The sequence below is a fragment of the Somniosus microcephalus genome, chromosome 29 (assembly GCF_052327205.1).
Source record: "Somniosus microcephalus isolate GS21.2 chromosome 29, FLI_Smic_1.0, whole genome shotgun sequence".
NCBI classification, from domain to species: Eukaryota; Metazoa; Chordata; class Chondrichthyes; order Squaliformes; family Somniosidae; genus Somniosus; species Somniosus microcephalus.
The window spans coordinates 27,984,693-28,012,368 of record NC_141015.1 but is presented as its reverse complement, the minus strand read 5'-3'; the positions used below and the strand labels follow the sequence as shown (position 1 = coordinate 28,012,368).

Here is a 27,676-nt window from a genome sequence, read left to right as displayed (position 1 = left end):
CTGATCGTAGACACGCAAATGGGTCACTAATGATGGGAACACTTAAACCACAAACATACATGCATCAAATCAAAATCTCTCTACGGTGCCCACTAGCCTTAAAAGGCCTTAGAAGGGAAGTAGTAGCTATTGCATTTTGGTATGCAAAATGGGCACAAACTACATACTGAAACAAAGGCAATGGCATAAAAGTCTCCTATTTTGCAGTAGGCCAGCAAGGTCCAACCCCACAGAATAACGTGAAATGGTCTCCACTGGCAGAGGTTGAAAAGGAAAAAGCATCTGAACAGTGTAGGAGGCCAAGCACAGAGAGGTCAGAGAATTAAAATGGCAAGCAACCGGAAGTTCAGGGTCACGCTTGCGGAATGAATGGGGGTGTTTAGCAAAGCAAACACCCAATCTGCATTCGTCTCCCTAATGTAGAAGAGACCACATCATGAGCAGCAAATACAGTACACTAAATTGCGGTTTCACCTGGAAGGAATGTTTGGGGCCCCGGACGGTGGGAAGGGAGGTGAAAAGTGGAGGTGTTGCATCTCCTGCAGTTGCATTGGACGGTGCCGTGGGCCAGGGAGTGAGTGTTGGGGGTGACGGAAAAGTGAGCTAGGGTGTCGCAGAGGGAACGGTCCCTTCAGAATGCTGGGAGGGGAGGGTGTGTTTGTTGGTGGCATCACACTGGGGATGGTGAAAATGCCAGAGGATGATCTGTTGAATGTGGAGGCTGGTGGGGTGGAAGGTGAGAACAAGGGGAACCCTATCATGGTTCTGGGAGGGAGGGGCCGGTCAACCACAGAGGAAACCTCGGTTGAGGAAAAAGACAGATCGGAAGCAGTGGTGTGGTAGGTGCATCGTCAGAACAGATGTGACGGAGACAGAAACTGGAACAATGAAATGCAGTCCTTTCCATGAAGCGGGGTGAAACGAAAGGTCACAAACCTGAAACGTTAACTATTTCTCTCTCCACAGATGCTGCCTAACCCACTGAATATTTCCAGCATTTTCTGTTTATATTTCAGACTTCCAGTATCCGGAGTATTTTACCCTTAAATTTAATTTAAATTAAAGGGCGGGGAAGTGGGACTAGCTGAAGTGCTCTTGCAGAGCCGGCATGGGCTTGATGGGCCTTCTTCTGTGCTGTAACCATGATTCTATGAGTATTCATAATCAATCAATACTCAGTCACGGACAAAATGATCAAGCATATAGAAACTGTCATGAAAGCTACCCAACTGGTTCACTAATGTCGCCCAGGAAAGAGAATCTGCCACTTCTTCTTGGTCAGGCCTAGGTATGACTCTACTCCTATAACTATGTGGGCGATTCTTAATGCCCTCGTGAGGTGGCCGATCAAACCACTCAGATGTCAGGGCAGCTAGGGACGAGTAAGAAATGCATCGCCCACACCACAAGAACAAATTTTAAAATTAAAAATATTTAAAAAGGCTTTCTCATCAGGATTTCTAGTACAGAAAACAAAGGGAAAACTCCCACCCTGAGGTTTGGAGCTTGGTACAGAAGGACTCATTGGTATTTTCATGCACATCTTAAATTTAGTTAAATGACAAACCATCATTTTACAGATGAACGAGAGCTCGTCTGAAATGGTCCGAAAAGGAGGTGGTACCTGAGGATGGAGGGAAGAGAGAAATAAACTGACACAAAGAACAATGCCATTTTATTTTTTTTTAAACTTTATTTAAATCTGGTCATTTACAGTCCTTTAATGTCAGTTTGTTAGCAACAAAATAACTCCACAGCAGTGCATTTGAGAACCAATTACATGTCATACAGTTTAAAACATTGATGTGAGATCGTCAACTAAGAGCACACAAAAAAATATCAAGGATAACATAAGTACAAATGACGGACAGAAACAAAAGATACAATTTTTGGTACTTTAAGAGGTGCATAAATACAAATTAAAGTTTAAAAGGAACATAAAAGTACAAAGACAATAAAAAATGTACTTTGAGCAATTGTGTATAGGAACTTAAAATGCAGAAAAAAATATCTAATACTAAATTTTAATGTTGTGGTTGATACAGACACACGTTACAAAAGAAAATTGGATTTGTGACTACACTTTTTATCAGAAACACTCACTAGAATTCACTTGCTTGTCAATTTGTCATGGCTGTTGAACAAACGCTTCAGGTTTTGTTGCGCTAAATTAAACTAATCACACATTAGTTTATGGGATTAGAGTAAAAAATGTATTTTCCTCTATTCGCTAACGTTAGAGAAAAAGACAATGTACATAAAGCAGGCGTGTCAACATTTTCACTATCAATAGTGGATGGTGGAAAATATATCCCAGTGTGTCTAACATGTTGCATACAGTACATTCAATGATGAGAGAGCATCTTAGGGAACGTGAACAAAACAGTTAAGAATTAGAGCAAGATCCAAACAATGTGACATCTTAAAAGTGCAATCAACACTGCCATACGAGTAAAATTAGAAAATATACAAGAGATACATGACTGACAGCAGAACAGTTTGTTGTACAAAAAAGGATGTCAGTGTGTTGCGATAAACTCACTATCTCTCCACTGATCCTGTATGTCTTTAAATCATATATAAAACTTAGACAAACATTAAAATGTACTTCTAACTCATCCCAAAATGTGTTGCATTATCTCTGTGCAGTCCTAGTTTATACATGTTAAGTTTAAAGTGGTTTATGCCTTTACTGAAAGCTTTCCCCCCCGAAACTATTGTAAATATGTATGCACAACCAACACTGCATTACAAAATAATACAAGCAACAATGCATGGTCACTGGATTTATATCAATTTTAAGTGTGTAACCTCCCATAGAAACCATAAAGGTGAAACAATGAGAGGGAGTGTTATGAAACTTTTCATATGATTTTATACTTCAAGGTCCAGCCTCAACCAGCATGACAGCAGAAACATGTAGGAGATTAGATAAAAAAATAATTCCTATTCATACTGAATCAACAGCAAAAACTCTGGGGACAGGTAATTATACCATCCATGTCAGGCCATCGCAACTCATTTGAACTTTAGGCACCATTATTTTGCATAAACCATTGGGTTATTTGGGGTTTATTTTGTATAAACCATTCTACGTGTATTCTCTACTTGCACTGTTTGTGTGACAAAAAATAATTAAATAATTTTCTGTGGTCATTCAATGGCTCCTATTGAATCACCTCATGACCAGGAATGCATTCATCTCTAGCGGTTTGTCAGTTACGCAAAGTCTCAATTTATATTAGTCAATTAAAAACAAAATTACACAGGTTTGTTACAGCGCCATATGTCATTTCACAGTTGGTCGCAGAAGTAGTAAAAAGTTTCAGCTCAATGGCTGACTGAACAGATCATTAAAAAAATTAAATCTTCTTGCATCTGTTATCACATGAAGATGGAAATTGGTTATAAGATTTTGGGTCAGATAGGTACTACAGGAGCAATGCATTGAACCACGCAGCGCGCCATATAGGCTCACGATTGCAATTTCCACAGGCCAAGTTGCCAATCTCAGTTGTACTGCTGATGTCAGATTCCTTTGCACTGGTTCAGCAATCCCTTGGCTGGTGTGTCAGGTCAGCAACCAGTTTTGGAGCAACAGTGGCAGGATCCTTGGAGCAATTATCTACACTTGCAGCCAAAGATGGTGCTTGGTCCGGGAAGATGAGGAAAGAGGATGTGGGAAAAATATATTTAAAAAGAGGGAGTTTCATCCTCAAAATAATGAAGTACTGGAAAGATGTAGCTCAAATACAACGTAGCACTTTTCTTTCAATCGATAGATCCACTGGATAAATTAGAAATAACCAACAAGCAAGAAACTGAATTTTGCCCAAAAGTATCGCCTGTGGGACACAATTCAGCAAACCCTTAGATACAGGAGGAAGTCTCATCTATTCTGCCACAGAAATAAAAACACTTAATAGATGAAATGTGAAAACATTTGGGGGGGAAAATTCGGTTGCTTTGCACCTCCCGTTAGCAGGCGCAAAGCAACTCGCGCCCGGGCGCGGCGATGTTTGCGCCGCTCGCGAAATTAACCAGACATTTTGCGGCGGCGCTAAACACTACCGCCACGATCTCCTGCACCCACAGATCGTGACGTCAGTCGAGCATGCAATGCCCTGGTAGTGCCCCGGACTGGATATTGAGTGGCGCCTCCTGCCGCTAGCAACGACAGGTTGAGGGGAACGTTTTGCAGTCGGGAAGGGACTGGGGGAAGCGCTATTTAAAGGCGACTGCTTCCTGACTTTTTTTGTCGGCGTCATTTTTGCACCACGCATTGAGAAAGAGAGAGAGAGAGCGACTTCTGGAGAGATTCAACACTGTGTGAAGGAGTTTTGGGTACTGAGCTGCACTTTGCAGGTTCATTTTGATTTGACCTTCCTTGCATCGATTTAGAAGAGACTATGGGGGGCTGCACTCTGAGCTCTTTCCCTGGGTCTCTCTATTGTTCTTTCCAGCAGAATTGATGTACAGGTCTCTCCGGGCCGAGATTCAAGGCTGCAATGAGCAGGGTGTGGATGGAGAGCAAGATCGACCCTCCCCTTTAAGAACTGGCCGGCGCCAGTGTGTCTGTGTTCCATTGCTAACTGACATCACATGAGCTTCGCCAGCGCTCTGGGTTAGCGCCTCACTCCTCGGTGTTAGCACCTTGAGAGGAGTGTAGCGCCTGATTTAGCACTCCAATCACTTCCAGGGGCGAGAGAAGCAAAGTTTGCAGTCAGAGGCGGTAATTGGCGGCAGGTGCTAAACTTTACGCCCGGTCGATAATTGCGCCCCAAATGGGGCGATACCGAATTTCGCCCCTTTGATTTTGTAACACCCAGATTCTCCATTTGAACAATTTCAATAGGAGTAGACAAACTGAACTGAAGAATAGTGGAAGCTGTCTAGGGAGTTTAAAATCAGCTGTGATTTAGAACAGCTTTTGCTTCAAACACAATTGGTGAATGTTAGTGTTCAAAATAGATAAAGTAAACCTCCAATCTGCCAAAGTAGCATCCCCTAACTGCACAATTCAGTGGAATAACCCCAAATTACTACATCCACTTAAATTGAAAGTATTTCTTTTACACCTTGAAGACATAGACAAAAAGGGCATGTAGAAATAAAACACAAGTTATTCTACTTGATAATGCATTTTACTCATGTTTTTAAGGAAGAGCTACTCCTGAATTAAAACTTTTTATATACAACGATATCATATGGTGGAGTATCCTCAATTTACTCAGCAATGTAAAGGGTCAGTCGTGTGTAAACGCTTTCACTGCAAGTAGTTTAATGTCTCATCTCATCAGGAACTGGGTATATTGGAAGTAATACAGTCACATCATAAGAGCACAGTATTAGTTACTTAACCACAAAGGAACAAAATGTTACTGAAATGTGTTCCCAAATCTGAATATACCGTCAGGAGAAAAAAAATAGAACAGGGAATTTTATAGAATGCAGACCTTTCTTGCCTCTACATATTAAATATTTTACTTGAGCTTTCAATGTAATCTTTGTTCAAGGTCTGCCCTTATTTCCATTTCTGTTTCTTGGTTCTCATTTCCACGGTGCCCTCCAAGCTATGTATTTTCTGAGTATTTCCCCCACTTTTTTTTTTTTTAAATGGTGAAAGAAACAAAAAGTTGGGTGAACTTTGAAATAATGAGTCATTTTTTTCAAATCTGCAGCGAGGTGAACACAATTCAAAATCATAATACCCAATCGTTCAGAATATTAAAAAGCCAAAGTGAGAACTGGGGTAGGGCAACCAGTTTAGGTCAGCAACAAGCTTCAAATCTACCAGAGACATTAAAGCCATGTTATGGAAGTTATAAATCTGTCTAACAAAGGCCAGTTTCACTGGCATGCTTAGTCTTAGTGCATTCTAGAAGCAGGAACCATGTTTTCACAAATTTTATAAATCATGACACTTTAGCTAGAAATATAGGATATTGTGGTAGTATATAAATTGTATTATTGGACATGATAGCTGCTTAGAATCCTATTCCAAACGGCAGTCAGTCAATGTAATGTTAAAGAGACTGCAGGTTGTTAAAATTGATTTCTACAAAAATCATGGAAATTAAACAAAAATTAACAGACTGTTCAGGCAGCGGCTATACATCATGTCACGAACATTGCAGTGGATGTTTATAGAATATAGTTCCTTTAAATGAATGCAGCTTCTAAGTAGGGTAGCTCTCATGAGTATGTATGTTTGCTTTTCAAAAAATGAAATCAAAGCAGTAGGAAAACCTGCAGGCCGTCATTTTATTGAATAAAATAAGAGCCATGAGAATTTCATTTGATGTTTTTATAAAATTCACTTTGAAACCTGCATGGAAAGCCTTTAGTTGGATCTCCCTCCTTGCTTGGCCACTCTGTACGTTACCAATGGGGAATGCCATTGTGCAGGGGCCACAACTTCCGACCATGCTAAGAATTGTGGGACACCATGAAAGCATGGTACCATTTGTAGTTGTTAAACCAATTGAGTAATTCCCTCGAGTTCTATGGGTCTCTGGCTACTTCAAAGTCATGGCCTATGGGACCACTCTGAGATGCAGGAGGACATTCACCCCTCAGTGGCATTCCCTGAGTGACCTGGTAGGGAGGTGGACCTAATTTGATGGTCTCCATGCAGCTACAACATAAGTATATATATTTTTTTATATTAACAAAAAGCCGAACAAAATTCTTCAGATTATTATTTTACTCTATATACACAATATAGAGGAAAATGTGGGGGGGAAAAAATGACACCTCCGGACTTCCTCCCCTTTAAGTAAATACTCACATAAATAAACAGGTGAAATAAAAGGGTAGAAACTGCAAATGCTGGACGTATACAGCAAGTCCATCAGCAGCTGATAAAAAAAGATAGTGTGGCATGTGAGGTGTAGATCCTTCATTAGAATTTCTTCAATTCCAATGAAGAATCTACACCCAAAATGTAAACCCAACTTTACTCTTTCCAACTGCTGACAGACCTGTTGTGCATTTCCAAAAATTTCTGTTTTTATTAAATATTAAAGTGTAGCAATTTGGTAAACACAGGAAAATGTACTTGAACTGTTATCACAGCAACTGTGATATAAAAATTGATAGTCAGTGACAAAGCCAGTAAGCAGTATAATATATAGATCCAGTACTTCCTCGCATTGTCCTGATTGAACTGAAACAGTGCAATTAAGGTCTAAGAGACACGGGTCTGAGGCACAGCAGGGTCCAGTTTCCAGGCTCCAGAAATATGATTTTTCTTTATAGTGTTCACAACAGCAAATCCACACTGATTCAAGGTCTTCTGGTGGTCAGCACTCAAATCAACTGCCACACCAAAATATGAATTTCAGAGTCTGTCTGATAACATTTCTTCAAGCCAACTCCAATCAAGAGACTGAAAAAAAAAAACATTAATGAATGCTGACTACCATGTACTGCAAAGAAAATCAATTTTTCATCCACTCCATCCATCAAACAAGCAGGCTGTCTTTTCTCTTACAGTGCGAACATCTATACTTGGTAACAGTGATATTGATAAACCATCAGGTTAACTAAGCAATACAAGTCAGAGTTCAAGAGGTTACAAGGTACCAGACCGCTCCTGTGTGTTGAACAAATTACAAGCCCAGGTGTTCTTCACTGAACTGTTTACAAAAAGTAACCTCATGGACTTCCATATACATCACTTAGATTTAATGAAAATATTTTACATCATAAAGAAGCACTATGATAGTCATTGAGTTTATTACCACAGGAGCCATTTAATATTGAAATCTATTGTATTATTTTAAAAATGTTAAGATATTCAGTAATAGTTGAAATTTATTCTTCCAAAGCTGTTGAACTGCAAGAGAGTTTTGGTGGTAGGAGCTGTTTGTACTACCAGGGTTTGGAGCAAAATCGCATTGCAGCAGACACAGTTACTGACTGCAGCAAGAGCTTCCATAATATTGCAGAGGAAACCTTGTTGTTAAGAGATAAATCTGGAGTGCCAGCTATTGTGTGTTGCAAATAGAATCATCATGCCAACCAAAGCTCCCGCTAAGCTGCGCGGCCATCTGCAAGATCCTGCATAGGCCGCGCACCAACTTTAACATTGTAGATACCGCGGATGCGCAAAAATTTGAAAGGGCCGTGCACTGGGGGAGGCAGAGCAGCATTACGGGGGGGGGGGGGGGCATTAATGCCAACCATGTCATTATGCCCTCCTGTGTACAAATCAGATAATGTATCTTGGGAAAAAACATCACAATGGTAAAACTGTATTTTAAGGGAATCTCAGCATTCTAAAGAGAGAATAGGTCAGTATCGTCTAAAGACAGAACACATCAAGTAACTGTAACTGTCACAATTAAAATACTGACTAGTGCTTACCGACATGCTGCTATTCTGTTCTAATAGAGTTTCTTGCATCAAAGTATGCAACTGGCTGCAGAAATTTTGGTTCTCTTCGATTACAGACAGTGAAGATTCACTGGAAGGAAAAAGATAGGATGCATGATTAGCTCATCGTGTGGATTCATTTGTGCTTGACAATTAGGCTTGGTTTGAACTTAACACTGGTAGTGTACTTAATAGGCATCACATTTTGGAAACACCATTTCTTTTTCTGGAAGGCACACAAACACCATCACATTTGTCAGCTTTGTTTCTTCGCACATATATTTGTGTTAACACAATTTCAAAGCGTTTCTGAAATAATTATCAGCATCTAAAGCAAAAAGCAAGTTCCGAATATTCACAAAACTAAGTGTAGTATACATTAAAATGTTATTATATTGCCAGACTTCAAAACCACGCTACATTTGCACCATTTCCTCCATAGATTTTAACCGATTCTTCAATATATATTAATCAAATGTAACTCAGTTATAATTCTCACTGAAAATCTTCACTGTAAATATTTAAATACCTACAAAATAAAAACGGGCAATATCCTGGCAGTTCCTACCTGTTTTTCATAGAGGACAAAGGGTTAGGCAAAGCGTTTTGTGGCATAAAAGTCTGCCCCTGCTGTGCCCATCCTAAACCATGGGGTGAACCTGAAGACTCTGGACTCGCACTTTCAGGGCCTCGAGCTGTGCTCTGAAAGGAATGAAATACCAAAAGGGCTGTTAAAACTCAACTCACTTCATTAAAGAGATATTTTTCATTTCAAATTTAACAAAAAAGGGGCAGTGGTAACACTCATTGCCATAGAATAGGCATGGCTGCAGGTTCAAGCTGTTCCCTGTTTAATTCCCCAAGCACAAATTGCAGCATACCCTAGCAGGAAGAGTTCATTAAAGCACCATGGAGTGCTAGTTTGCACCAAAAGTCTCCTACACAATAAATTCCTGATCTCAGCTGGGCCAGGATGATGAAGTACCAAGGAGGTAGGAAATATTGGAGTCAAATCCAGCCTAGCCACACTCTCACATATTCCACAGGCTGATGACTAGCAGCTCAGAAGGAGCTCTGGCTGCATGTCGCTCATCAGTTCTCTTGACAGAGGATGATGTGTGGTGATGCAAGAGCATTGGAAAAGAAAGAAATATAAATGGTGAAGAGAGAAAGTCCTCTAGTTTAAAAAGGTGACCAATTAATCAACTGCACTGCAATTGTTAGTAAAATTACAACATGGGGTTGGGAGAGGGAGAACAACATAGCCGTTAGAAGATTGTGCAGTGTTATCGTACATCTATCTATCTATCTATCTATCTTTATATATATATAAAAGGATAGTTCTGTCTGTCTGTCTGTCCGTCCGGGCATCACTCAAAAGTTATAGAGCGTACCTACACATATGTTATATCAAAAGAAAGCTTATGATTAGGGGAGTCTACTAGGCGTCTTTACTTTTTGGTCAGACAAAAATTGTTCGGACAGTAGACAAAAAATGTTCACAAAATAGGAAAAAATCCGCTCATTAGCGGCTGACCAATCCTACCGCTCATTAGCGTTGAGTGACGTGATGGTTGACCAATCCTGCAGTTCAGTGACCTGATGGTTGACCAATCGGTGCATCACGGGGGGCGTTTCATGGAGTTTGTGGACGGGGCCGGGAGAGAGGGGCAGGGAGGGAGAGAGGGGCAGGGAGAGAGAGGGGGGCAGGGAGAGAGAGGGGGTGAGGGAACTTCCCGCCGACCTCACAAAATGGCGGCCGCCCTTCTTCACCCGCAGTCTCTCTCTCTCTCCCCCCCCCCCCCCCCAGTCTCTCTCTTCTCCCCCCAGTCTCTCTCTCTCTCTTCCCCCCCCCCAGTCTCTCTCTCGATCCCCGGGCCTCTCTTTCCCTCTCTCTCTCTCTCTTTCCCACACAGACAGACAAACTCATTTATATATATAAAAATTATTTCTACTTTTTTCATAACAACATGCCCTCAAAAAACCCTCGGCACCGCCGGGCACTCCAGCTAGTTACATATAAATGAAGGGTCTTTGCGGTTGTGCCTTTGAAAAAAAGATTTCCTCCTTTATCTTCCCAATAGGTGCCACAACACATTCAAAGCAGAGGATGAGCTTGTCTGGGCCTCAGACTCTGCTAACAACTCAGAGTAATAGCACAGGATATAGCCTTGAGACTACACAATCAAAAAAAAAGCTTTTAAAGAACAGATTCATGCTTTTGCTATATAGCACACAGAGTAAATCATCCACTATTACTTTGATGTAGAATATTGATCATCAGTAGCAGCAATTTTTATGGTTTGTAAATTTTTCATTAGAGGTGTCACATAAGGGATGTGCAAATGAACTCTAATTATACTGCCATACATGAAATGCTGGGTGTTTCGCAATACAAATTACTTCCTACAAAAGGCAATTTTGACAGGACTTGGGAGTCATGATCATGGCACTGGAACTCAGCAAACATCACCAAATGCAATAAGGGGGTAGAATAAGTATGAGGCACATCCCAGCATGAGGTACAGAAAGTTAGGAAGTGAATTCGCCCATCTCCAAAAGGTTTACTGGCAGATGCAAGGTGTCAAGTCACCCGCTCACTCCTCAGGCAGAGAAGTTGGCACAAGATAACTTGGAGGGAGAAAAATCAAAAAGTTAATGTGGCAGTGAATACACAGCACTGGTAATATAAAGAGGAAGGCAGCAATAAAAATATGAATATTCATTATCTTTAGAGATTTACTACCTGGTGATAGTATGAAGTAAATAAAAATGGAAGCATACCATCTAAATTTAGGGTAATTGGGATGACAATAGCGATGGCACTATAATAAGATTGACTGCACTGGTATGAGATTTTTTACTCAACTTCATAATGCTACTAGATTTGGGAGAAAAAAGTACTTACACAAGCAATTTTTAACAAATACCATATTTCTTTCTGTCTCTTCTCTTGTGATCGCAATAACATTTTTTCATTTTCTCTAATGTTGTCAAGCGCTTGTTCAATCTTCGGAAAAAGATCGATGATCTTCTGTTTACAGGCCAACAGTTTACTGTAAGTCACAAAGAAAGACAACGGTTAGAGAAAGAGCCATCAAGACAGTTTAGTGATAATGTTTATTATCGCTTACAAAGGAGACATCGATTAACATCAAAACACATGCAGCAAGAAAAGAAGCCAACACTTTTGGTTTGACACAACAGTGCAAAAGCTTTGTATGCCAGAGTTAAAGATATTCATTTCAGGAGTTGGAATGAACGGAGAGTTTATTTCAGTACTTGTAACAAAGTTATTTTCATCTTACCAGTAAAAGCAGTGCGCAGTACAAGATAGGCACACTTGCTACTGGCCTTCCCTCATTTTCCCTTTTGAAGATAAATAGCAGGAAAAATTCGTTCACGGGATGTGGGCATTGCTGACAAGACCAGCATTTATTGCCCATCCCTAATTGCCCTTGAGAAGGTGGTGGTGAGCCACCACCTTGAACCACTGCAGTCTGTGTGGTGAAGGTACTCCCACGGTGCTGTTAGGGAGGGAGTTCCAGGATTTTGACCCAGCGACTATGAAGGAATGGCGATATATTTCCAAGTCAGGATGGTGTGTGATTTGGAGGGGAACTTGGCGGTGGTGGAGTTCCCATGCGTTTATTGCCCTTGTCCTCTAGGTGGAAGAGGTCGCAGGTTTGGGAGGTGCATGTCGAAGAAGCCTTGGCGAGATGCTGCAGTGCATCTTGTAGATGGTACACACTGCAGTCACGGTGCGCTGGTGGTGGATGGGGTACCAATTAAGCGGGCTGCTTTGTCCTGGATGGTGTCAAGCTTCTTGCCTGCACTCATCCAGGCAAGTGCAGAGCATTCCATCACACTCCTGACTATAGCAGGTCAGAGGCTGGGTATATAAAACATATACATCAGGGACTCACTGGATCTCATTTTTATCCAGCTTTGTCACTAATACAGTTTTGAGGTGCACAGATAATGAATACATCAATCGATATGAGGCAGAAATAAACAAAAGCACTTTCAAAATGTTAGGAAATCTGAATATGAAACGACCTAGAAGGACAAGGACAGCTGGTACATAGGAACACCATCACCTCCAAGTCACACACCATCCTGACTTGGACATATTCCTTCATTGTCGCTGGGTCAAAGTCCTGGAATTCCCTACCAAACAGCACCGTGGGAGTACCTTCACCGCATGGACTGCAGCGGTTCAAGGCGGCGGCTCATCACCACCTTCTGAAGGGCAATTAGGGATAAGAAATAAACGTGGGCCTGGCTAGCAATGCCTACATCCTAAGAATGAATTAAAAAAATCATGGAGTTAAATTAAGTGACCAACTAATAAGAAGCTGAGCTAACTAATAGTTGACGAGTTAACTATTTAGATTTAGATGGAAGCACCAAAGGTGAATCAGTTAGCAATGAACTGTGATCAATTGGACACAAGACTTCGCCCAACCTTCTCAAATGGTGCGAGTTTGTAGGTCCCTCAGCACAATTATTACAAAAAAAGTCATTCAGATTTACACATTTTCCTTTTTGAAACAGAAATGTAAATCATAGCCCTTATCTTTGTATTAAAAGCATATTAGAAATATTAAAATCACAGCATCCTAGTTTTTCCCAAACTATACAATCTCTTGTAAAATTTAACAAATATACAAGCACTGGTGGGAGGAGTAAGAAAACTGGTAAAGAGTTCAAAACACTATTAAATCAAATTGGTGTGACAGCTGATGCAGATACAAGAAAAGTTTCAATATAATAAATGCTGGATGACAAGATGATTAAGCAGGGAGGTACACCTGACAAACTGTATCACAGTATGGTATGGCAGCTGTAGCTACTATGACTGGAAAGTCCTGCAGCAGGTAGTCAAAACTGCCCAACGCATTACCGGCACCCGGCTACCGACCATAGAGCACATATACCAGAAACGCTGTTTACGGAGGTCATGGTCCATCATCAAAGACCCTATCCACCCCAGCCACAGTCTGTTCGCCCTCCTGCCATCTGGGAGACGCTACAGATGCATTCGCACCCGTACGACCAGATTTAGGAACAGCTTCTTTCCCAAGGCTGTCATCCTACTGAACTCCACAAATAAACTCTAAAGCCTGCACATCTGCCAATGCACTTTATTATGGTTATGTTTATGTTAATATATTACAAGCCAAATGTATGTTGAATGTTTAAATGTCTTAATCTAAATGTACACTCTCGGGAGCCGCAAGCCTACATTTCGTTGTACTGCACTTGTGCACTAACAATGACAATAAAAGTTGATTTGATTTGATTTTGATTTGATTTAATTACTACTGTGCCCTTGTTCAACACAAAGCATACTGAAATATTTGCTATTCTTGGAATGCAGTGGTGCGTGGGACCATTAAGAACTCACAATCTGCTATGGTTGTTTTAGAAATGCGGGCTTTTTACTATAAATGAATGCCCAATTTCTTGGCCATTCCCTTGGTTTATTTTCAACAATCCTTTAATGGTAATAAAATCAACCAACCATTATTCATGTGCAAGACTTGAAATTGAATGCTGACCTTGATCGGGGTGGGGGGGGGGGGGGGGGGGGGGGAACAGGTATCACAGCCAAGTCTGACCTTATTCTAACCCAACATCGATACATGCGGACACTCTGCAGGGGTCAATAGTCAGGAATCAGAGCAAGAACTATGGCTGATTTTTCTGCTCCCTAACCCAATGGCAATGAGCTCAAATGGATCCTCATGAACACTGGTCCAACTGAACTAGACAAGAGATTGAGCCACAAAGGCACAATGAATATCAGATGCCATTTTAACTTCACCTGTGTTTTCTGTTGCTTTTTATCACAATTATACTTCCATTGACAATCTTACTTCTGGTTCCCTTCCCGAAACATTGTATGTTACTTCACTCTTAGCTTTATTGTACACTGTATCACCTAAATTTTAACAAATCTTTCAACTATTTATAAATCCCCACCAAAAAACTTAAGTATTCATACCTGAGATGGGCATATAGCTCCTTTAGCACTCGATCCTGATTCTGAACTGTTTGCACAATGATCTTTACCATCTCCGTACTGTCTCCATATTGATGTGAATCTTAAAACAAAATAATTTATTACTGTTTCACTTGAAAAAAGTATTTTCTTGGAATGCATTGAAGAACTTACAATGATAAACAGAAGTGAGCTGCCCTATCAATTATTTTGTGAAATAATCCTATTTCTAGCACTTGTCCATGGAGCCTGCACTGAAATATTTCAGAAGGCCAGATGCACTACAGCACATCTACTCAATAATATTGATAGCAGTGGGATTGGTGTCATCTGTTAATAGACAAATCATGGGCTTCCCATCCTCCAGACTCTGAAGATTATTTGCTTTGTGGAGATTAAAACAAAAATAACAGGGTTGGGGGCAATTTAACAGGCCAAAGATAAACCAATCCCACTGCCGCCAGTGTTATTGAGTGGATACACCAAGCCTTTTAAATGAATAGATGGAGATCAAAGTGGCGCAATGCCAAGGATTACGATGATACTGGTTTGCTCCAGGGGCATCCAAGCCAGGACATTCCAGTAACGACTCGGCGCTGCAGTGTGTGTTTCTGCTCGGCACCTCCAGAGTGGCATCAAGCCAAGCTAAGCACTGATTTCTATGGTAGTGAATGGATTTGATGTGGGCTGCGCCTGTAAACCAAATAACTGGAGATGCGCTGAAAGCGAACAAAGACTCATAATTAGTCATTAAATTGAAAGTGATCAAATAAAGTATTTGTTTGGACAACAAATGCAGTTGGATTCCTAATATTGTACTCCCTTCTAGGCTTTTCTATTCACTTACTATACTGCAACTTGAAATATTAAGAAGCAGTTGGAGTACACTGATGAGGCAGCCAAACCAAACAACATACTGTCATTTTGCCATGCCCACCTTACATACCTATACCTATTTATATGCATGGATTTCTCAGCAGTGGCTTACTGAGGGAAGTGGCAATACTTTGGAATATATGCAACCTTACTCCTCCTCCCACTCCAAAGGTGTCTCACTCATTTTCTTTCTCTGTATCATGGCTTTAATCATTTTTTCCCAAAGGATTACAACTTAATACTACATGAAGAAGCTGGAAGCTATGGAAATACAGTGCCAAATCTTGGATTTTATCTGGGGCGTGCCTTTCAGTACCAACATCCAGGGCAGCTGTGACACACTGAAACCAAATTCTCTAAAAAGAGTTAGGCTTCATTGTTGACTAAAACCCATTGCATTTCATGTCTTCATCAATGATGTGGTGGATGGTATTGTAAGGGATGGACTTGGGAGTGTCTGAAATTATGGTGAGATCCTTTTTTGCAAATGATTGTGTTATTGGAAGATTTGCCTACTGATCTAGTGTATTATACCCATCGTCTTGAACGATGGGATACGGTGGTGGGTGGCTCAAGTGTAGTATCTTGGCTTTGCATTTCCCATAAGAGGATCTGAAGTATTGATTGCAAGACATAAGGGTCATCTATTCCAATTGTTGACTTATATCAGTTCCTGGGGTTCTGGTAAATGCTAACTTCCGCCAGGACACAGTCCTTCAGGATCGCACGGATGAGGGGCAATTTGGTGTTTGTAGCTTTTCTTCAATGACAGGGAAGTTCCAATGCAAGTTAAGCTTATGGCATATAAGATATGAGCCCAAACAGCCTCCTTCGTGGTTCAGAACTCCTAGTCATGCAAGGGAATGGCTTCCTCCAGTCCTTGAGAGAGATCTAGGGCCAATCTTAGAGGTGGATTCGTGGCAAAAAGGGGAAGTGACTCCAGGGAACGCTCTGGCCTACACCAACAAATCACTGAGTACCCATGACTCGCATGCTTCTTTGCCAAAGCCACTCATTTGGTGATTAGCAAGTCAAGTATGTGGAAATTATATCTAGAACCTCAAAAGTGCCTGACATGACACAAGATGCCCTGTGCAGGTCTTTCTACCATCCTTACGACAGATATCGGTTATGAAGCTGAGACTTGGCATGACAGCTGCTGGAAAGCATTACCTGAAGACTGGTTATGAGAACATGTAGTCATATTTTTAGGGTTCAATGCCTACCATGACTGGGTTGCAAAGAGGCAAGAAGTTGCAGGTGAAACTGCCCACCGCCAATTGGTGCAACCATTACTTAATATGGGATAGTGTGTGCCCATACTTTGGTCAGGAAGGTGATAATCGTGCACTCACACATTTTATGATGAGTTATGCTGCTCATTCTCACCATTAATGCTATCTTAGCATGGCTCCTCAACCTCCCAGTGTGTTCTCGCTCTGCAACATAGGCCCAGATATTCCGGTCCCTACGGGTGGGTACGCGCTGTGTACCCAACCGTAGGGACATCGGAAATGCCGATTTCAGGCATGCACAGCCCGCGGGAGGCCTGCGATCAGAAAATACGGCCCATTGTTCCCAAATGTTAATTCTGGCCCTCAGAAAAGATCCACTGAGTTCAGACAAACTGGAGCACTACATATTAAAAATGGCTGCTCTTCATTTTTCTACAAAAGGACCCTACACCAGTTTAAAGTCAATGAGGTTTTGTTGTTTATGAGTTGTCAAGGATAAAATCTAATTAAAAATGAGAAGTTTATTTTATATGCTGTTCTATGTTCACAAAGATACAAGCTAAAATGTTATCTGTAGAGTTAAAAATGTGCACAATACCTTTTGGTTTCCCCTTGAGCTTCCTGTATAAATCGATGGCTTTCTGTTCTCTAGAAAGGAAAATTATGATTAGCAAGATGATTTATTACACCAACATACTTGTAAATCAATCTAATGAATTGTTATGTCTGTTGAAGGACCAAAACTTGCCATAAATAATTCCTTTCATAAATTAATCTAAACATGTGGATGATTGCTCTGTTCTGCTGAAAGCATACTTATAGATTTTTCTGGATTTTATTCAATCTAAGCACAGTGTTAAAACATTTGTCCCCGTGAAAGCTCAGAATTAAATTACTGCTTTCTGTTCAACTGCACAATACATTTTCCTTCAAGTTTAGAAATATATTTATGGTCCTGCTTACTCAACAGCAAAGTACTTCCCGTATCTGTGTTCTCAGATTCAAGTCCTGCACCTATTAACACAAATGGACAATGACAGATTCACTTGTCCTAAACCAGAATTGGGATTTTTTTTCTGACTCAAAAACAGACGGTGCCTCATGATTCCATGTTATCCAATGCAATTACACCTTTTGACAATGACTGAGAAGTAACTTAATGTCAAAAGGGTCACAGAGAGCGCACCATTGCCATAACACTAGGTGATTGAAGTCAGATATGAACAGTAGTTTATGATCTATTGAACACCAGTTTTCCACTGATGTGGAATACGAAAATGACTTTTTTCTTGGAATCCGTGTTTGCCTTGTCAAGGGAGTGGGAGCAGAAAGATAAGAGTACTCGAAAAGGAAACACATCTTCCAATTGTATCTCATATACATAAAAATGTATTTAAAATATTTTTATTAGGATAAATCATGATTTACGTCGTTGTTGGTGCATAAAAATTGGTCTCAGCACCCTGAGTTCTACAAAGCAAACTTCCCACTCTGATCGCTATCAAGCTACTTCTGTGGCGGAGGAGAAAACTGAGCTCAACTATGATTTCTCCTGTGGCTGACACTCACTGTCTTGGCTCATGCATGAGGGAAATGCAAGGTGCTTAGCACTCATGCCCCAGAAAGGATGGAAGGGGAAAAAAAAGTGGATTAAAAGGGGCAGGGATAAAAAATAAAAGCATAACTTTTCCACACAGGTGGGGTAGTGGAGGCAAAATTCCTGGACTCATTTAAGAAATATTTGGATGCTATAATAGGGAGACTGTAGGCTTTTTCTGGATGGGTGAGTTAAAATGGACTGAATGGGTTTTTAAAATCTGTATCTACCTTCACCTCTACAACTAATTTGCTTTGACAAGGGTGCCCTTTAAAGCATGTATGCATATTTCCACTGTGGCAGTGGAAAGAAACATATTTTCGACTCTCTGCACAATATCTTTTTATTGTGTATCCTATCACTACTGTCACTCTTGAATGGAGAAGAGCAATATGATTTATAATGCAAAAGATTAAACAGAAACGGACAGAACGGAGTTTGTATTGAGACTGAACAGCCATCAGGAAGTCAGCACTTCTGCCAGTTAACCCTGGTCTAGTTCTTTGAATTAAGACTCTCTGGAGATTGAAGATGGTACTTTTGACCACTGTGTTAATTCACCATGCTGCTTGATCCTGCCGATTTCTAATTTCCCTTTTCTTTCAGGAAGATACCAGTTGCCACTTTAGAAGATTGTGCAGAAATCTATCATACTAGGTATAATTATTTTTTCTTACAGGTTTTCCATGACATCTCCCTGACGTCTTGCATATGGGCTCCTCTGCAGTTCCACTATTTCACTGTGCAGACCCACGATTTGTTCTTCCAAATGGCCAATTTCAGCAGCCTTAAATGCCAAAAAAATGTTTCTGTAAATTAAGTGAGCTGTTGGTTTCATTATTGCTACTATCCTTAAACTGACTGATCGTTCAGTTAAAAAAAAAGGCAGTTACGTATAAAATAATTAGGTTATTCAGTTGCATAGATTTACATACAGAATAGCCGGTGGACAGGAATAGGGCTGCACCTTTCCCTCCACGCCATTACAGGAGTAGGCAAACACACATTGCCTTGTGCAATTTCCCCAAGAAGAGTGGTGCTCAAGCAACGTATTACCACATTTAACTGAACATAAAGCAATTGAGTCACATCGAGTCCCAGAGCTGCCATCTCTATTCGTCTTGCAGCAATTTTTAACTGGTTAGATTTCTGCACTGTTGATGTGTAGCAATCTCCAACTTTGATCTCCTTACATGAACATTTCTGTAACAAAAAGTTACACTGCCAGCTAGAGCGAATGGGTCAAAATGATTCTAGAACCAATAACCAAACTCTACTTCACTTTTACTGCTTTGGCTCCAGCAAGGCTGAAAAATGTGGCTCAACATTATTAGCAATGTGCCTGCAGTGTAGCTGCTGTAGTTGGCACAGTGCCCCAGAAGCCAGTGCAGCGCATTGTGAAACTAGTCTGTATACTTAGCAGCATAAATTTAATTTCCCTCTTTCCCACCTTGGGTTAGCCAATTTGAGCTGTTAAGTAAATGCAAGTAAGTGACTATGTGGATTGAACTGCAAGCCTAAATGCCTTTTCACCCAAAAATTGCATGCAAAGGCAGTTTGTACACATGCTCAACAACCAATTAGTATCAATTTACCAACACAAGCAAGACACTGTTGTTTAGTAACCCTTACTACCCTTACTGTAACAAGGCTATAAGTTAGTGTTCTTTGAACAAAACAATGAGCATATTATGAGTCTGAAACAGCATATCCTAATTTTTTTTAAACTTATTCAGGATTCATTTCACAATCAAGAGGCATTAGAAACTGGCCTGTTAATCTCATGCACACATATGTTTTTTCACTTTTACTCCACAATTTAGCTCAAACATGGAAAATGAGCTTTCTGGAGACTAAGGGCGCGATCTTGCCAGCCCTGGGGAGGCGGGTATGCCGGGAAAATGGCAGAATTTGGGGGCGGGTGCCCAACCCGCCCCCAAGCCATCTTGCCAAGAGCGGGTAGCCGACCCACGCCGGGTCTCCTGGAGGCAAGAAGGGGATTACAGCCACTTAACGGCCTGTTAACAGGTAGTTAACAGGCAGATAAGAGGATTATCCCCATTTTACCCACACAAGTGCGGGCTTCCCAAAGGCTGCGAACCCCGCCAGGGTCACCGAGGCGAGCAGTGGGTCTGCGGGGGTCGGAGGGGTGCAAAAGTGCTCTGTGAAGGTAAGTGATGGGTGCAAGTGTGGAGAGGTGAGTATGTGAGGTAAGTGGAAAGTGTTAGAAAAAGCTTACTTACCTTTGTTTCTTCCTGCAGGCTTCAAGAGTTGGGGATGCGGAGAGTCTCGCATCTCACCGGCAGAGGTGACAGATGGCTGCTGCATTCTCCAATGCAACAACCATCTAATTTCTGCAAAAGAGATTTGATGAGTCTCGAATTCAAGAACTCACTAAACAACAGAGAATGTCAGTGTTTGACAGCTTCACAGAGCTGTCAAATGATGACAATTCATCTGTCAAAAATTTTTGACAGATGAAACGTCATACGCTGACATTCTCTGTCACCGGCTTTCCCTTAATTGGCCTGCGAAGCTCGCTGGGCGGACTGAACAAGATCAATCAAGGGAAAATAGCGTGGGTTGGCCACAAATCGATGGAGGCGGGACATCGACCCGACAAGCAGCAGTCCCGCCTCCAACGCGCCCCCATTGGCAAAATCGCCCCCTAAACTTTAAAGCCCACCTTTACTTCAATATAGCTGCAGCGCTAACTGCTGGCATATTGTGTAAGGGAGGGAAAATTGCACCATTTTATGACTGTTTTTGTGCGAATAGCTGGCCAGTAAAGGTATTTGTCAAGTTAAAAGCTTTGTCACTGTACCAGCTCCAAAACTGAGCCCAGTACGTCACGAAGTTTAAAAAAAACACTTTACTTCCTCAATTACAAACAATTGTTTATTATTTTACTTCTTTAAGTCGAAGGAAAATGGAAAGGTACTTGGTAATATACATTTTATGTTCACAAATTAAGTAGCATCGTAACAAGATTCAGGCAGAGGACAAATGTCCCACACATTTGAACCTAAGATTTGGAGAGTATTTATTTGGTTGCCACAAGGCTGAGTCATAAACTTTCCATACCCTTATCCCAGGTGCATTACTGTCATGATCCTCAGCACAAACACCAAACAAAACAAACACCGTATTTTGATCCTTCTGACTGACAGGGCCGATAAAAAGCTAATCATCCCAGTGCACCGACGAACATTTCATGGTTGTGTAAAAGGTTACCAGAAATATACATAAATTCAATGTCATTCATTTGGTGGCGTTAACATTCCACTTCACGTTGCAAATCAAAACCGCAGTGCTGTCGACTGCACTTAGCATCAGTATTTTAATGCACTACTTATTGCTCAGTAAGTTTTAAAGTATAAAATTAGGAATGATTCCTTCCAGTTAAACAATTTTAAGCACTAACAAAACTTGTGATTTAATCACCTGTTTACAAGCTTCTGCCTTCTCTTCCATTTCCTTCCACGCTTTCAACATCTTCTCAGAAGCTGAGAATAAAAATGCACTTTCATTTTAAACTCAAAATTAAAAGATCTTAACAATAACCAACTAATTTTAAAATAATTTTTCCTCCAAAAAACTCCTATGGCAATTCTAAGTTGCAAGAACGACAGTAAATATATCGGCCAGGATTTTGCGGTGGGTATGGCGGCGTACTCGGAGTAGGCCGTTATACCTCCTTCGAAATCCACTGCAAGTTCGGGATTTCCGCATGTGCATGCGCTAAATCCGAAACTTGCGGTCTGTCAACATACACACTGACAGGCCATCTGCACGGCCAAAGAAAAAACCAATTGCTGGTGCAGAGTTGGGCTATTTGCCCACCAACTGTGTATGAAAATTTTTCGGTTGATGCAAACAGGCACAGGGCCCGTTTGCATCAGCATAAGGGGATACCTCAAGCATGTTTTAACCATTTTCATCTTGGAAATCGGATAGTTTAATATTGTATCAAATGAGTTTTTCTTGTTTCTGCCAAGATTGGAGTTTTAATGATGTCGATAATTACATTTTTAGTGAAGTTGGTGGAATGAAGCTAATCAGGAATTAAATTCCAATCCTGTAAATTGTAATTAAATCTGATTACAGAATTCCATTAAATCTGAATACAGGAGTCCTTTCTGAAATGAAGTAAAATCTAATTGTTTCCTGATGGGAGGACCAGGCCCACGTGATCCCAGGTACACCTCTGCACAGGCTGCGTCCCTGGGACCCGTGGGCCATGACTGCCCTCCTACTCGCAGCGTCAGAGCGCAAGTTTTCGCAGGGGGGCCACCATCAGGTAGGTGCCTAATCTTTTCGCAGGTCGGTGACATACCCCGGAGGTAGGCCGCTGACCGCAATTGTTGCCCCATCGCCTTAAGTAACCGTCAGCTAAAACTAAGCAGTACAAAGAAGTTTTAGGAGTAGAAAAAAGGTCATCAAGTCCAATAAGCCAGAGATCAAATACAGATTTACATAATTTCTCACCATTTCCCGCAATCATTCTCTCTCCAGGAAATGTTCCTGATTGAACTCATTTATACTCTCCACCTCAATGAACTTGCTTGGTAACCTATTTCATAACTCCATTGTCTTTCCTTCTTCTTAACTCATTTTTAAACTTGTGTCGCTGGGTGTGTGAACTTTTCACCAGAGCAAACAATTTGCCTGGACCAATTCTGTTAACTCCTTTCATAATCTCTGTCTCTGCAGCCTCCTCCAGCCCTACAAGCATTCGAGATCTCTGCGCTACTCCAATTCTGGCCTCCTGTGCATCCCCGATTTTAATCGCTCCACCATTGGCGGCCGTGCTTTCAGCTGCCTCGGCCCTAAGCTCTGGAATTCATTCCCTGAACCTCTCCGCCTCTCTCTCCTCTTTTAAGATGCTCCTTAAAACCTACCTCTTTGAGCAAACTTTTGGTCATCTGTCCAGATATCTCCTTCTGTGGCTCAGTGTAAAATTTTGTTTGATAACGCTCCTGTGAAGCCTTTTAGGAGATTTTACTATGTTAAATGTGCTATATAAATGCAAGTTGTTGTTGTTGTAGTAATTTGCTTTGCACTCATTCTACATGCACACTAAAACTTAAATGGCAAAACACAAGTACGGTTTAAAGTATCAAATAAACAAGATTTCCATCTTTTAAAGTCCTTTTTCTTTAAATAACATAAAAAATTGGTAGTATAAGCATTGCATACAAAAAAGTAAACAAAAGTATGATGAGCCGAAGGACAGCCTCACTCAGACTGGTTTTTGAGGAGGGAGATGAAGATGGCGGTTTTGAAAGGAGCGAGAGGGAACCATATAAAATGTCAGCGAGTATGGTCTCCGGAAGTGAAATTGGGTGGTCAGTAGTTTAGTGGAAATGGGATCAAGGGAGCAGGAGGTGGGTCTTGTGGAGACGATACATCAGAACAACACACTGAACTCGCCTCTCCAAATTTAAATTGTGTTTATTTATAACATATCAGAAAAACCAGATGCTCCAGTATGTAATTTTGTTATTGTGATGTTATTCCTTGTTATAGTGGTTAGCACTGTTGCCTCACAGCGCCAGGGACCCGGGTTCGAATCCGGCCTTGGGCGACTGTCTGTGTGGAGTTTGCACATTCTCCCCGTGTTTGCGTGGGTTTACTCCGGGTGCTCCGGTTTCCTCCCACAGTCCAAAGATGTGCAGGTTAGGTTGATTGGCTATGATAAATTGACCCTTAGTGTTAGGGGGATTAAATACGTGGGGTTACGGGGATAGGGTGGGATATGTGTTGGTGTAGGGGTTACGGGGATCGGGTGGGATATGTGTCGGTGCAGGCTCGATGGGCCGAAATGGCCTCTATCTGCACTGTGGGGTTTTCTGTGATTTCTGTGATTTCTGTGATAGTCACATGGTCACCTGGGATCAATTCCAGTCACACTATTCCCACAGACCAATCACTGTGCTCACAACCAATAAGCAAGCGATTCCACAATAACAGACGTGTGACTATTGGCTGCATAAATTCATGAAACTCCTGTTCCCACCTGCAGTCCCATCAATCAAACAAGGAAGAGTTAGGTCAGTCATGCAATTAACTATAGCCAATGGATTGCTAGGGAACGTCATGAAAAGAAGGGTCACTTGATCACTTCTAGTCAAGGTAATTGCTGAAGATGCCATTAAGATCAAACTATCACATGATCGCTATACATTCAGACAGAGATGAATCAAGTTGAACACTTACATATTCCATATGCCATTTGTTCACTGTATTTCTCCAGATCAAGCCTAATGCTCGACTGAAAAAAGTCCAACTTGGCCTTTAACTGCTGGGAATTAGAAAACATTGTTGTCTTCATTTTTGTAAGGTTATTGTTGTAACGAAGGAGACTCAGCCTGGGAATAAATTATAATCCAAAATCACAATGAGGTTCCTTGGAATATCTGAAAATGTAAATCTTTACAGATGAAAAATAAAAGTTTCCATTGAAAGTCTCTTCATTGGGATACCAAATAATAACCCTTAGTGACAGTGAGGTGATTGGCTAATAATGTCTGTGTTATAATCATCAGACGTAAACAATTAAAAAACAAATACATTGATAGGCCCTGAATTTGCAGTTGGAGGCTTCCCGCGCGCGGGCGGATGCCTCCGACCGGCACAAAATCTACGAACCTACCTTCTGCTTCAGGATCCTCACGTTCCTGGGCCTCTATGCGTAGACACACACGTATCCCAGGGGTGCAGGCGGTTCACGAGCGCCCCTGGGATCACGTGGGCCGGCCCAATGATGACAGAAGGGGATCCCCATTCATTCTTGTCGGGATTGCTTATGTACAGAAACCCCATAAGTATGAATGGGAATACCCCAAAAAATACCTCTACACTTCAAATTTAAAAAAATCATTTAACATTAATTAAAGTGGCATTTAATTAAATATTGAAAACAAAAAATAATTTTTTTGAAAAATAAATTTACATGTTTTAAAGGGGGTAAAAATTAACTTATTTTATTTCACAAGGTTTAAAAGTATAAATTATTGATAAACTTTATTTTTCTGTTTTTTAAATCTCTTACACTGGTAAAAGGCGGCCTTATGCCTGCTTTTACCAGGCGCAAGAATTTCACTGGCATTTGCTGGGCAGAAGTTGCGCAAATAGCTGAACTCTCCACCAGCGGATGCGGATCATCGGTCAAGAAAATTCTTGACAGATCGCAAGTTCCGGGTTTTAGCGCAGCTCATGCCTAAACCCGGAACTTGCGAGGCACTTTCGGGCGCGAACGCACCTTGTACGTGCCCGTAGAGGCCGCAAAATACAGCCCTTTGATTCTGTGAGAAGAAATCCAACACAAAAAGGGATATTTGAAATGATAAACTCATATTGTAAAACTAAATTAATAAAATTTGTTTGTAAAACAAAATATTCTTGTTAGCCAATGTTATTTAACAATACAGCCAACACCAGTTAATGGTTTAATACCCAATAATGAAAGTAATTAATTCCACAGAAAGCAAAAAAGAACAAAACGGAAAAAACGCTCGTGTGTAGATGGAAACACACGTGCCAAACAGAACACTTAAATTCCATTTACACTGCTGTTAAACTTGCAGTATTAATGTACTCTCCGTGTTGCATAGTGACGTCCAAATACTGGGATCATTAGGCTATTTTCAGCCAAAATATGTTTCCCATCTCATGCTTTATATACCATAGCTATCAGGTTCAAACACACACTAATGGAAATGGGAAAGTGCCTGACAGGAAATATCATAATCGTTGCTTGTTGCAGGGAAGTTGCATACACTGATAATGTTATTTTACACTGGCTCCCTGTCTGGAAGTAATGCAGTACGATGCACACAGACCCCAAAAATGGGGGAGAAAAGAATATCTTACTATACAAATGAATGTGTGATGGTTTGTGTGAAATTAAGGCAATTTTTCAAATATATTAACAAATTCAATTATAATTTTCTCCCCCCATCAACCAATCAATTTGATTAAATCATGGGTGAATTACTTTCTCTGTTTCACTTTAGGAGACATGAACTTGTTAGGAAAGTTAAACCATCTCCACCCCATAGGAGATGGTTAAAACAAGAAATGAAGTATAGAAACATTTTTGTATCTTCACAGTTCCCAAAATACACATGCAGCATAAACATTCAAGAGTAGATTTCTGCTCAATTTTAAGCCCCTCGGACTAATTGAAACAGCTCACTGAAGCAGTGCATTTCAGCTCATTTCTTTTAAGTAGCCCCAGCCCATGCTCTTCACACTGACTTAAATGTTGCCTTCAGGAATCTAGTATTTAAGGAAACAACTGACATTTTTGTAGAAAGACAAAAGACATCCCTAATCAAACATAAATTTACTGCAAATAATGTTGCTTGTAAAAGCTCAATAACTGTGAAAATTACCCAATAATTGTGAAAATTACCCCAAGAACACATTATGGCACCAACTCTCAAAATAGTCTGTGTAGTTTTGCTGAAAATTAGATTTGAGGAATGGTGTTGCCGGGAGGAAACACCAACTAAAGCAAATGTGTGAGGTCAGACAGTGCCCACAAAAGGGGCAATTGGGGAGGGGGGCAAGAATGGGAAACAAACCACAGAAGGGAAAAGCACGCCAGGCTGCTCTTGTATTCCACCTAGTGGGTAGCTCAGTAAAACACCATATGGTTGCCTCTCATCTGTGCCAAATGCATGGTTTAGAGATATTAGGGGGCCAGATTTTGCTGACAAAATAATGGCATCTGAGCGACACACGGTTATTAATGCACAAATTGGTCAGCAACTTGTAGCGAGGAACAGATACCCCGTGAATTGTGAATCACCACAAGTTGCTGGACAATTTGCGAAAACGGTCGTTAGCTTCGCGAAAACGGCATCTGCTGCTTAACCTCACCGTGATTTTCATGAAGTTGCTGCATTTGCACGTTAATTGCCCATTAAACCTGTCACAGAAAGTTAAGTCTAGTAATCAAAAGCGCAAGTATCCTTTTAACAAGGTGATAAGTGTTAATGACTGCCATTCAACCTCTCTTGCCCAGAAAGTGAACAATTAGAAGTGCAGAGTCTCATTCTTTCAGGTTGTGAATTGATTTAGATTTTTTAAATGTCACATTTTGCATTAAAAAAAAAAAAAATTTCCTCTGCCTATTTTTTCTCTCTTAATCCAATCTCTATTTCTTTTTCTGTACCTGATTTGACATTGAATTCACTCACTCTAATTCACCCTCCTTTTCAGTCCTTCCTCTGTTTATTTCTTAATCCTTACATCGCATTGGTTAAGGAGATACACAGTTTGTCCCATTTTTCACCATGGTCCCAGATGCCCTGTTGCCCTCACTGTGCTGTTTATATCCTAAATATTCACAAACAAGTCTAACTAACCGGGCACACTGCGAGATGTCCCGTTCCTGCAAAATCTGTCCCAATGGCATGACTGGGTATAAAACAGAGGGATTTTATAATCCAAGTTAAAAATACATAAATATAAGGGCATTATAAGTTTATCTAAGCACTGGGCAGAGAGGTACAAATCTAAAATTAAGCTCCACTTTAGCAATTAGCTCTACATTTTCCACTATTACGACAG

General features: G+C 40.9%; 1 protein-coding gene across 3 annotated transcripts in view; it reads right to left on the bottom strand.

The window, feature by feature from the left end:
* Positions 1-1,673: 1,673 nt before the first annotated feature.
* The window catches only part of LOC147098595 (inhibitor of nuclear factor kappa-B kinase subunit alpha-like), a 105,620-nt gene continuing 79,617 nt past the window's right edge, over positions 1,674-27,676 (bottom strand). For all 3 annotated transcript variants that reach the window (XM_085970463.1, XM_085970464.1, XM_085970465.1), the window contains 9 exons: positions 24,314-24,465; positions 21,539-21,600; positions 18,772-18,881; positions 17,096-17,145; positions 14,390-14,489; positions 11,288-11,435; positions 8,948-9,081; positions 8,371-8,470; positions 1,674-7,390 (listed from right to left, as the gene is read on the bottom strand). In XM_085970463.1, the coding sequence (XP_085826589.1) occupies positions 7,343-7,390; positions 8,371-8,470; positions 8,948-9,081; positions 11,288-11,435; positions 14,390-14,489; positions 17,096-17,145; positions 18,772-18,881; positions 21,539-21,600; positions 24,314-24,465 (904 nt within the window). In that variant the 3' untranslated portion in view covers positions 1,674-7,342. The remainder of the gene's footprint in view (positions 7,391-8,370; positions 8,471-8,947; positions 9,082-11,287; positions 11,436-14,389; positions 14,490-17,095; positions 17,146-18,771; positions 18,882-21,538; positions 21,601-24,313; positions 24,466-27,676) is intronic.